At 38.8% G+C, this 12,729-nt stretch overlaps 1 protein-coding gene across 3 annotated transcripts in view; it reads right to left on the reverse strand.

Moving 5' to 3' along the window:
- The window catches only part of Dennd5b (DENN domain containing 5B), a 135,731-nt gene that overhangs the window by 53,718 nt on the left and 69,284 nt on the right, over window positions 1–12,729 (reverse strand). For all 3 annotated transcript variants that reach the window (XM_059256423.1, XM_059256422.1, XM_059256421.1), the window contains 2 exons: window positions 3,358–3,894; window positions 111–348 (listed from right to left, as the gene is read on the reverse strand). In XM_059256423.1, the coding sequence (XP_059112406.1) occupies window positions 111–348; window positions 3,358–3,894 (775 nt within the window). The remainder of the gene's footprint in view (window positions 1–110; window positions 349–3,357; window positions 3,895–12,729) is intronic.

Raw genomic sequence — 12,729 nt, forward strand, 5'->3', positions numbered from 1 at the left:
GGAAAAGAAAAGAGGAAAAAAAAGAAAGAAAATTAACTTTGTGTTGTATAAGTCAACAGTCCATAAAAAGAAATGATCATGGATTTTTTTTAAAGGCATGGTAAATATACCTGCTTCTTTTAAACTGCTGCATTTCTGATATATAGATGTCCGCAGGGTGGGTGTAGGTGCCCTTACATTATACAATCTTATCTTTTCAATCCGAGAATCAAAGACCCGAAGCAGAGGGTCTTTCTCTTCCCATTGAGACATGATTTTGTTATCAATAAAGGTGGCAAACATCTGTGTTTCAATGAAGCGTGAAAGAAATGGCAGGTAAGGCTCAGGCTGGTCGGAGAGGAAAGAAGCCTGTAATGAGATAATTAGCAAAGTCTTGCTTTAATGAGGTCATCTTAATATTCTATAAGATGAACATGAACAGTCTGTTGTTAAGGATATTACTTTTCAAACTTATAACACATAAAACTGACACTTGACATTTAAAGTCTTGTAAATCTGATTTTCCTTTTCTCTAAATTTATAGATTTTTAGGTCACTTGGGACTTTAGCATTGATCTTACCTTTGAAAACTGATTTATATTAGTATCCTGATGACCATTATGCAGAAGAGAGGACATCATTTATGAATGATGGTTGATAAGTTGTTATACAATGGATTATCAACCATTCACTTCACTTACCATTACATTTTGATTCTTCTTCCCAGTGGGTAATCTCTCCAGTTCTCTGTTCCTAGCCTAGGAAATGAACCTCTAACCAAAAAGCCACAAGACGAGTAACTGACTATGTGTGTATATAGTGCCTATGGGTGAAATTCTTTTGGTCTTCAGGCAGATGTTTTTCTAGGTTCACTCTTCTTGTTAACTCAAGATTAAACTCCTTCCATACTTATGTTGACACAATTGTCTGAGACTTAAAAAGGGAGAGAAAACATTGCCTAAAAAAAAATCATAGAAGTGGATCTTCAAAAATGTACAAGCCATTCTTCCCTCTTACTTGATTGTTTGATGCAGTAAATTATAACTGGCTTCTAACCTATGTGTTCATATTTTTGTGTTCTCTTAAGGTTCATGTATGATGTATGCAGGAATTCTAATCTTGGTTAAGATGAGCTGAAACTTGTAAGTGAATTCCTATTCCAGTTACTGGGTTGGTTTTGTTTTTCATTTTTTTTTAAACTCTTCAAAGTTAGATGCAGTGTGTCAGAGCCAAAAGGAGAAAGATGGAAGGATAGTTCCAACATAAAGTTACTATTTTTAGTATTTATCAGGTTTCTTCCAAGCATATTTAATTTTTCTATTTTATTACTTCAGGGGATTTTTAATAAAAGCTTCTTTATATAATCCACATTTTAATTTAAGTGCTTCCATAGATTTGTACTTATATAAGTACAAATATCCAGATGGACTCATAGTAGTCTCTAGAAATCAGTTCATCTCCTTAATGTTATTTCATAGATAAACATCAAAGTTACTTTTTATAGGACAGATATAGCCCCCCTTTTGAAAATGGGCCAAACATCTGGCTTTTCATGTTCAGATTCTTGTGTTCTCTAAGATTTAAAATCAACCAGAACTTGGCGTTCAAGACTACTATGCCCTGCATATTTCCTCGGTGAAAAATAAGATGACTCTAATCTTCTGGAATCCAACATGAAATTTTCATTTTCTTAGGGGTTATACAGAAAGAATTATACTTCTAGTATGAAACTACATAAGAGTAAAAAAAGAACAAGGTACTAGGATATGAACTTAAATCAGAATTTGAATTGCCTCAAAGATAGATCATGAATGTATAAGATTAGTTCTTAAACTGGAGAAAAAGTATAATAAAAACTAAGCAAAAATGAGAACAGGTCCTAGAGAAGAAATATATTTGAAAAGTGGTTTCTTAATATTAAAGAAGTTTAATCAGGCATAAAGTACACCAGCAAATTCTGATGCACATAGTATATTATTCCCCATAAGAAAAAATATGACCAAGTCAGAAAATAATCTTTGATACTACACAAACATAAATACCTATCTGTCAGATGCTCCACAATTAAACACTCAGCATCTTGGAGTGTGATAGCTCCTTTGGGAGGTCTTTCATGACACATCCTAACAGCAGAATTATGCTTGTTCAGTAACAGAGGCAGAGGACTGAACTGCATCCCGGTGACCTAAAGGACTTCATATACATCTCTAGTGTTTTTGTCTGTTGGAGAAATCTGGGGGTGCATGAAGAACACTGGACAGAATACAGTAAATCTTAGAAAGAAGCTTCAGAGGATAGTAATAAGCTGCTACATTTTCTAGTCTCTTTTTCTAAAAACTTTGGAACATAATCTTAGACTAAAAGTCATATAACCAAATTTACTCACTTGCTCTCTTTTTTCTTTTTTTTCCAGAGCTGAGGACTGAACCCAGGGCCTTGCACTTACTACACAAGCACTCTACCACTGAGCTAAATCCCCAATCCTTTTTTTTTTTTTTTTTTTTTTTTTTTTTGATTTTTCAAGACAGGGTTTCTCTGTGTAGCTTTGCACCTTTCCTGGGTCTCGCTCTGTAGACCAGGCTGGCCTCGAACTCACAAAGATCTGCCTGCCTCTGCCTCCTAAGTGCTGGGATTAAAGGCGTGCGCCACCACCGCCCGGCCACTTGCTCTCTTTTAAGATACAAAAGATAGAAAATTAGGTTTATGAAACTGAACTATTACCTTTACATGAACAAACTGGGTATTATATCATTGGATGAAGAATAAACTATCAGTGAGAATTCCTTAGAAAAGGAACAGGCAGCCGGGTGGTGGTGGTGCATGCCTTTAATCCCAGCACTTGGGAGGCAGAGGCAGGGGGATCTCTGTGAGTTCCAGGCCAGCCTGGTCTACACAGTGAGATCCAGGACAGGCACCAAAACTACACAGAGAAAACCTGTCATGAAAAACCAAAAAAAAAAAAAAAAAAGGAACAGGCTTAATTTTTCTAGACTTTGTCATAAAACAACTGTAAATAAAACTTACAGGAGAAGACTAGTAAGAATCAAGTTCATATATATATATATATATATATATAAGATATTATAGCAATTTAATACACAATTCAAAGACCAGTTTTATGAGCCATCTATTTGTTCTTTTGTTTTTGAGACTGGTCTCAGGTTTCCCAGGCTGGTCTCAAACTTACTATGTAGTAGAGGATACTCTTGCATTCCTGACCCTCCTGCTTCTACCTCCCAAGGATTTACTTTCTTGTAAAACTATTTTATCTAGCATAAAATACTTAATGGGATGGAAAAACCTGTGCTTAAAAGGTTAAAAAGACTAGTAATATAGGCTGTTAATAATCATAAAGAGGAAAACTATGGTTCTTTTTACTTTGTCAAAGTTCTGCATCTGTTCCCGGTTGGTCAGCCAGGACTCCATGTCCTGGGCAGTCTGAATTACAAATGCTTCATAATCTGCAAACATCTGTATAAAGCGGCTGGCAAAGACCTCTCGTAGTTGTACGTTGAGCTGGTAGTCCCTCAATTCTGCCTCTTCACACTGTAATTTTAAATCCTTTTCTTTTTCACTCAGAGAAGCCGTGAGGTCCATTTTTTCCACAGTCACACCAGTCCTATCAGCAAGAGCCTGGAGGCGGGCTATGGTTTCGTTGCCCTTCATTAACTCATACATGCTAATGTTATTGGTGGGGACATTGCCGTTCTTTTTGTCATTAACCAAATCTTTCAGAACCATATTCTTCAGTTTGGTGGCACTCTCACTACAATGTAGGCTCCCCTCAGGAGGAATCCCAAACTGGAGAAGAACTTCAGACAGCTCTTGGATAAGATCCACTTTATTGGGGAACTGTGGGAATTCTTCGGGCAATTCAATAAAATGGTTGTCAATGTCCACAAAGCACAGATTGGCCTAAAATGGAAAAAAGAAAAACAAAAAGGTTTTGTGAATTGTAAAAGGCTGACTGATTACAACTTAAATGACTTCAGAGGGCTCCAATATTGTAGATCCAGAGCCAAATTATCTTGGGCTATTTTTAGCCTACTAAAATTGCATTATTACCTACCTGTGATTGGCCTAACATCTTTATAAGTTAGGAATTTAACAATGACCATCCTAAAGGCTAAGAATTGTTGCAGAATATTTGTACATTGTGAAGATATGTCTTTGCCAAGGCACCTTCTGATTGGTTTAATAATGAGCTGAATAGTCAGTACCTGGGCAGGAGAGGATAGGCTGGATTTCCGGGGAGAAAGGAAGAAAAGAAGAAAAGGCATATGGATTTCACCATAGACTCTGAAGAAGTCAAACATACGGACAGAACAGAGTTAACTGAGACACGTGGCAGAATGTAGTTCTTGTTTGGAACAAGCCTTAAGCTAAGGCTGAGCATTCATAATTAATAAGTCTCCATGTCATTATTGGGGAGCTGGTGGTACAAAAAATACTCGTTACAAAGAATGTCATCAAATAATATTTGAGGCCTATAGCAGAGATTTCCCTGTTTTGCTGTAACCTGCTTACTTAATTTTTCCACCAATGCATTTGAAAAATTCATGAAACTGTTATCACATTAGAACATGGTTATTTGGGGTCATTTAAATCAGTGCTCTCAGGTAAAGGTCACTCATATTTGGCTACAGAATAAACCATCTCTTATTCCCTTTAAGGTGAAAACAATGTTTTTATGGTGACAACTTAAAGTAAAAGAATTTAAAGTTCTAAAATTTCTATTATAAACAGAAACAAATTATACCATGTTTAAACCATTTTAAAATAGAGGATCCCAGGCTAGTCTTGAATTTGCTCTACAGATAAGATGAACATGACCCTGGTCTCCAGTCCTGTCAGCTTCCACCTCTTGTGCCCTAGGATTTCAGGCACGCACCACCATTATTATTCTTTGCACTGCATTTTTTGGCAGGTATGTGTAGTGTTGGGAATTGAGACTGGGGCCTTGGGCATGCTAAGCAAGTGTTCTCCTGCCCTCTATCTTTTATGATAACCTTCTCAAGGCTCAGAATTGTATGTATGAGTGAAATGCCAAGGATTGTAACAAGGATCTTCCTCACTCTAATCCCATGCCCACTACACTGAGCTGCATAAGCCAGAATATGAGGTTCAGAATCTTTTATTCATTAAATTTTTTCTAGTATATAAGATAACTTGTTTCATTATGATATTTTCATACATTTATACTTTGATCATGTTTGCCTTTCATTTTATTGAATTATCTTCATTACTTTCTGTAGCCGGGGGCTTTTCTGCGTATTGCCTGGTCCTGTAGCCACTTATAAAACAATCACTCACAGGCTTATATTAATTATAAACGTTTGGCCGATGGCTCAGGTTTATTACTAATTAGCTCTTACAACTTAAATTAACCCGTTTCTATTAATCTATATTTCGCCACGTGGCTATGGCATTACCAGTCTGCTGGCATCTTGCTCCTTGGGCAGCTGGATGGCATCTGCCCTGACTCCACCCTTCTCCCTATATCTCTGCTTGGATTTCCCACCTGGCTATATTCTGCCCTGCCATAGGCCAAAGTAGCTTTATTCATCAACCAATAAAAGTAAAACATATTCACAGCGTACAGAAGAACATCCCACATCAACTTTCCCCATCTCTATCTCCATTTCCCTCTTTGTCACCTAAATATTGCCCCTCCTTCACGTTGTTCGGTAGCTAATAAGATGTTATCAGGCATGGAGGTCATTGAAATAGATCTTCCTTCCATAACTAGGTCTGGATGGTACTTCCCATATTCCAATCTCAAGATCCAGAACAGCAGGAGCATGACACAGGCCAACAACTGATATCCAAGAGGAGCCCCAGTGAGAGCCCACTATCAGTGGCATAGAAGACACCTGAGGCCTTGAGCCAGACCAGTGACTGTGGCAATGAACACTTGCAAGTAAAGATAAATGGACTAAAGGGTAGACTGTGACTCAATGGGCCACACTACAGCTTCAGTACAAGAGTCTTTTCTTTCTCTTTGTTTGTTTTTGTTTCTGTTTTGGTTTTTCTTTTAAATTTGTTTTTTTTTTGGGGGGGGAGTTGCAAGGGCAGAGGGTGGATCCAAGGGAACAGGGAGATGAGTGAATGCATGATGTGAAATCCAAAGAATCATTAAAAGTTAAAATAAAAAAAAGATTTAAATATATGAAAGGGAGAAAGGTGGAGGTAGCAAGACTTTTCTGAAACTCTCTAAGGTAAAGTTATTCCTTCCTGGTAAAGTATGGCTATTTTATATAGATGATTTATTTTTCTTTAATATTCTTTAATTTACTTGTTACATGATTTTTGATTGGACGGTGGTGGCACATGCCTTTAATCCTAGCTCAGGAGGCAGACACAGGCCAATCTCTGTGAGTTTGAGGCTGGCCTGGTCTACAGAGCAAGTTCCAGGACAGCCAGAGCTGTTACATAGAGAAACCCTGTCTCGAAAAACAAAACGAAACAAAACAAAAAAACCAACCAACCAAATAAATAAAATTAAAAAAAAATCTTTTTCTACATGATTTTTGGTCACAAGAATACTTTCTGAGTTCTATACCTCTGGCTTGAGGCAGAGACATGGTATTCGAAATTGCTCAAAGATAGATATACTCCTGTAAGTTAATCCAAATTGGCCTGTGGATCATTGTGATGACTATTCTTGGTTGTCAACCTCACTCGATCTAGAATCAACTAAAACGCTAAAATGGCTGGGCACACCTGTGAGGGATTTTTTGCTTAACTGAATCTTTTCTAGTGGGAAGACTCACTGCTAATCTAGATCTTTATTTTATTTTATTTTTTAAAAAGATTTATTTATTATATATATAATATTCTGTCTGCATATATTCCTGCAGGCCAGAAGAGGGCACCAGATCTCACTATAGATGGTTGTGAGCCATCATGTGGTTGCTGGGAATTGAACTCAAGACCTTTGGATGAGCAGCCAGTGCTTTTCACCTCTGAGCCATCTCTCCAGACCCCCTTATCTGGATCTTTGAGATGGGAAGTCCATCTTTAATCTGGGTTATACCTGTGGTTGGCAGCCTGTACAAAGGACATGGGAGAAGGAAGTTTGCTCTCTTTGCCTACTTGATCTCACTCTTGCTGGCAAGTCCATTCCTTCACTGGCATTAGAGCCTACTTCTTCAGGATTCCAGCATATATTGAAGACCAGCTGAGATATCCAGCCTTGTAGACTGAGCAACTACTGGATTCTTGGACCTTCTGTTGATAGACAGCCATTGTAGACTAGCTGCACAATAGCCTATAAGGCATTCTACTAACCCTCCCTCAAAATAATAATATATATATATTTATTGTACATAATAAATAATATAAAAATAAATAAATTCCCCCTCCCCATTTTATAAGTTCTGCTCCTCTAGAGAACCCTGACTAATACAATCAACCTAGATAGGAAACTGCCTCCCAGGAAAGCTGTCTGTTACACTTAAAATGTATTTAAGAAGATGGGAGAAATAACTATCCCTTTAATGAGATAGGTACTCACATACACCAGAAGCCCTCCCACAATGCAATTGTTTATATATTCTCAATGCTAAGCCTTTGTTCTTTCTAGGAAAGTGTAATTTTTTTCTTTCTTCTCTTTTTAATTTACTTTTTCAGATACAGGCCAAAATTCTAAGTTGCCATACCTCTGAGCATCCTTACTATCTTTCTGAAGCCCCTGACTCCCATGCAGGTGCTAGAAGAATTCCATTGCTGAGTCTGCCCGTTTTGTCACGCAAAACACATCAGTTGCTGAGTGGTGGTGGCAAACGCCTTTAGTCCCAGCACTTGGGAGACAGAGGCAGGTGGATCTCTGTGAGTCTGAGGCCAGCCTGGTCTACAGAGCAAGTTCCAGGACAAGCTCCAAAGCTACACAGAGAAATCCTGTCTTGAAAAAAACCAAAAACCAAAAAACCACAACACTTTCTTATCTATATGGATCTTCCCAGCAACTGATAAGGTTTCCATTGTGCCTACAATAGTTTTTCCTCTCAAACTCTAAGTGTCTTTAAGTTTCTTTCTGAGTTGTCTTACTTTATCAATGAGACTAAGGACTTGCAAAAGGGGTTCACAATTCCCTGGTAATAACGCATTTTTAATTTTATTTATTTACTTTGGTTTTTTGAGACAGAGTTCCTCTATGTAGTCCTGGGTGTCTGACTATATAGACCAGGCTGGCCTCAAACTACCTAGGCAATTGAAATGACTTTGAACTTCTGATCCTCCTGCCTACACCTCCCAAGTGCTCTTACAGATTTGTGCCACTATGCCTAGTTTACTTTCATGCCTTAAATATATATGTACACATATTATTAAACCTAGATTGTGTATGAGAGTTTGTTTTCCTCTCAGTTACCCTCTCAACCTTCCCATTAGGCCCTTCCTCTCCTTACACAGCCACTCTTCTACCTTCATTGTATATGTGTGTATGTGTATGCATATATATGTGTGTGTATATGTATGTATATATGTGTGTGTATATGTATATGTGTGTGTATGTGCATATGCACTGAAAAATCTAGATTCCACATTAAGAAAGAACACACACACAATATTTGTCTATCTGAGCAGGCTTATTTCTTTAACATGATCTCTAATTCATCCATTTTCTAACAAATGATGTAACCTCCCTTTTGTGGCTGAATAAAGTTCCATTGTGTATGCAAGTCATATTTTTCTTCTTCTTATATCTGTTGATACACAGCTAGACTGATTCCCTACCTTGGCTATTATGAATAGTGCATCAGTAAACATGGATACGCAGGGATCGCTGAGGTGTTCAAACTTAGATTCCTTTGGGTGTATAGCCAGGAGTGTTATAGCTGGGTCATATGGTAGGTTCTACTTTTAATTTTTTTAGTAATGTCCATGGTGACTTTCATATTAGCTATATTGATTTACATTCCCGTCAACAGTATGTGATGGTTCTTTCTCCAGATTCCCACTAGTATTTTTTTTCCTTTCCTTTCTTTTCATTTTTTAAGATTTATTTTTAAAGACTTATTTATTTTTATTTTATGTAGATTGGTGTTTTGTCTGCATGTATGTCTGTGTGAGGGTGTTGGGTGTTGGATCCCCTAGAACTAAAGTTACAGACAGTTGTGAGCTGCCATGTGGGCGCAGGGACTTAAATCTGGGTCCTCCGGAAGATCAGCCAGTGCTGTTAACTGCTGAGTCATTTCTCCAGCCCCCCTTTCTCTCATTTTTTGAGACAATGTATCATCTAGACCAGGCTGGCCTAGCTTGTTATGTAGCTAAGGTTAATGCTTCCACTTCCCAAGTCCTAGGATAACAGCTGTGCCAGCTTCAGAAAATATTCTTCCTTCTCTTCTCTTTCTTTCCCCCTCTCTTTCCTTTTGTTTTTCTCCTTCTTCCTCCTCCTCCGACAAAAAACTCACTTTTTCACACCCACCATGCTGGGAACAGAACCCAGGGACTTGTACATGTTCTAACTCGGGCTGTATCCCCAGCACCAGAAGATATTCTTGGGTTGATAAAACTATGACAGAAACCAGACAAGGTATTTTCTGAGTATCTGATAAGAGCTGCCCTCTCCCACCCTCGTCTTCCCCACATACTCCCTAAGAGACATGTAACAAATGGCTACTAACATCTATCATTTTGGAATCATGAGGAAAGGGAGTAGGTGGTTAATTATAAGTCTAAGCAGTTACATTAGCCACCCAACAAGTAAAATCATACTTTCCTAAAATAATAATTTTGTAAGTGACATTTTTATAACTATCTTTAGAAACTTTCTTGCTAGATTTGGTCATTATTTTATTTCAGTTTTCAGGGGAAAGGATAGGAAGCATCACTAGTGTGCATATGTAAGTTTCTTTTAAAAAGACTGCCTTATTTTTATTTATTATTTATTTACTTTGGTTTTTTGAGACAGGGTTTCTCTGTGCAACCCTGGCTGTCCTGGGGCTTGCTCTGTAGACCAGTCTAGCCTCAAACTCAGAGATCTGCCTGTCTCTGCCTCCCAAGTACTGGGAATAAAGGTGTGCACCACTACCACCTGGCTTATTTTTGTCTTTTTTGAGACAAGGTCTGTTACAAGATATTTGATCATACAGTAATCCCGAGATTGTGTTATTTGCTGGAAAAAAATGTTTCTAGTTGTGGTGTGTCCAGTCACAGCAGACATCTTTAATCCAAGAGCTTTCTGCTTGAATATTGTAAACAGGATTAAATAATTCAACCATAGTTCAAGAGGCAGAGCAAGCAACCAGTTGACAGGAAAAAACCATAAAGAGTAAGAGGGAGTCAGGAGGATGGATAGAGAGATGCACAGTAAGTAGAAGGGAGAGACACTGAGTTGGAGGAGTTTTGTTTGAAAAATCATAGGAGAAAGCTTTTTCTGGGACATCAGTAGAGGAAGAAGGTCAGCTGGTTGCTTCCTCTGCCTCTCTGGACTAGTAGTAGGCTTTCACCCCAGCATTTGGCTCCTGAGTCTTTATTAGTAAAATTGGAAGATTGAGATTTTGTTAAAAACAACAACAAGCATTTCTCTGTGTACCACTGGCTGTCCTAGAACTATGTAGACCAGGCTGGCTTTGAACTCACCTACCTCTGTCTCTCAAGTGCTGGGATTAAAGGTATGCAATACTACACCTAGCTTAAAACAGACTATTCTTTTTAATGTCTACTTCTTAAAATTATGTGAAGCTGGTTATTTCATTTCACTGTAAAATGCTTCCAGAGTGAAGAGACATGCTGTTGCCTTTTTCTTCTAAAATACTGATGCTCTTCTCCATTCCCTCCATCCCCAGACAGGGTTTCTCTGTGTAGCCTAGCTGCCCTGGAACTCACTTTGTAGACCAGGCTGGCCTCGAACTCAGAGATCCACCTACCTCTGCCTCCCAAGTGCTAGGATTAAAGGCATGCGCCACCACTCCTGGCCAATGATGCTCTTAATATATGGTTTCTATACAGAAACACTGCTTACTTTTACAGTTGATTCATGTTATTTCATATTATCCCATTATATGAATAGATGAGTTTGTATATTTATTAAAGTGTTGAGCTCATGATTGGGAAAAAAAAAACAACTAGAAAATCACAGACATCATTTTGAGGGCTTTTAGAAATGTTAATTGGGGCTGGAGAGATGGCTCAGAGGTTAAAAGCACTGACTGCTCTTCCAGAGGTCTTGAGTTCAATTCCCAGCAACCACATGGTGGCTCACAACCATCTGTAATGGGATCTGGTGCCCTCTTCTGGCCTGTAGTCATACATGCTGTATACATAATAAATAAATCTTAAAAAAATGTTAATTGTCATATCTTTAGAGTCAAATGATACAAGCAGACAGAGAAAGATCTTCCAATTGTATGTATACTAAGTGGCATTAAAATATTTCAACAAGTATTCATAGAAACCAGAAAGAACTTATATATTTAAATACATTTCCTTATATAATTTGATAAACAATTTACAATATATAATCAATAAAAAACTAAAACAAGCCAGGCAGTGGTGGCGCATGCCTTTAATCCCAGCACTTGGGAGGCAGAGCCAGGTGGATCTCTGAGTTCAAGGCCAGCCTGGTCTACAGAGTGAGATCCAGAACAGGCACCAAAACTACACAGAGAAACCCTGTCTCGAAGGAAAAAAAAAAAAAAGAAACCAAAACAACATTAAGTCTTTAAAAAACAAGAAATCCATTTGGCTAGTCTGTTTTTTTTTTTTTCCTTTGAAAATGTAAAGTCTTTAATTCTTGCCAGGCAGTGGTAGTGCATGCCTTTAATCCCAGCACTCAGGAGGCAGAGGCCTGTGAATCTCTGAGTTCGAGGTCACCCTAGTCTATAGAGTGATTCCCAGGGCAGCCAGGGCTACACAGAGAAACCTTGTCTCAAAAGGGAGAGGGAGAGGGAGAGAGGGAGGGGGAGGGGGAGGGGGAGGGGGAGGGAGAGGGAGAGGGAGAGGAGGGAGGGGGAGGAGGGGGAGGGGGAGGGGAAGGGGGAGGAAGAGGAGGGAGGGGGAGGGGGAGGAGGAGGGAGAGGAGGGAGGGGGAGAGGGAGAGGGAGAATTTAATTCTTTGAACCAACAAGATACATTAATATAATTAAGGAGAAAACAAGAAAATTCAGGGAACAGAGAAGGAAGATAAATTAGGGAGGAGAGAGCAGACAGCATTCCTCCACTCCCTACACCACAGACACGACAATATGCACATTTCATATGGCCTCAATTAAGCTATTTCCCCTGTGGTGGTCTGAATAGGTATGGCCCTCACAGACTCATGTGTTTGAATGCTTGGCCATAGGGAGTGGCACTATTAGGTGTGGCCTTGTTGGAGGAAGTGTGTCCACTGTGGTGGCTGGCTTTGAGGTTATATATGTTCAAGCTGGGCCTCATGGATCACAGAAGTCTCAGCTCTTGCTTTAGCACCACGTCTGCCTGCATGCTGGCATGTCTCGCCATGGTGATAATGGACTGAACCTCTGAAACTGTAAGCCACCCTAATGAAATGTTCTCCTTTATAAAAGTTGCAGTGGTCACAGTGTCTCTTCACAGCAATAAAACCCTAACTAAGACATCCCCTTGAATTGTAAAGTTAATTTTAGCAAGGCAACATGGATGACTGATTATAGCACTTGCTACTCAGTATGATGGCTGTGGCTTAGTGTGTTATTTTATATTCACTTTTTGTTTTGTTTTTTGTTTTTTTGAGACAGGGTTTTTCTTCGTAGCTTTGTGCCTTTCCTGGATCTTGCTCTGTAGACCAGG

This window comes from Peromyscus eremicus, chromosome 3 (assembly GCF_949786415.1).
Source record: "Peromyscus eremicus chromosome 3, PerEre_H2_v1, whole genome shotgun sequence".
NCBI lineage: Eukaryota > Metazoa > Chordata > Mammalia > Rodentia > Cricetidae > Peromyscus > Peromyscus eremicus.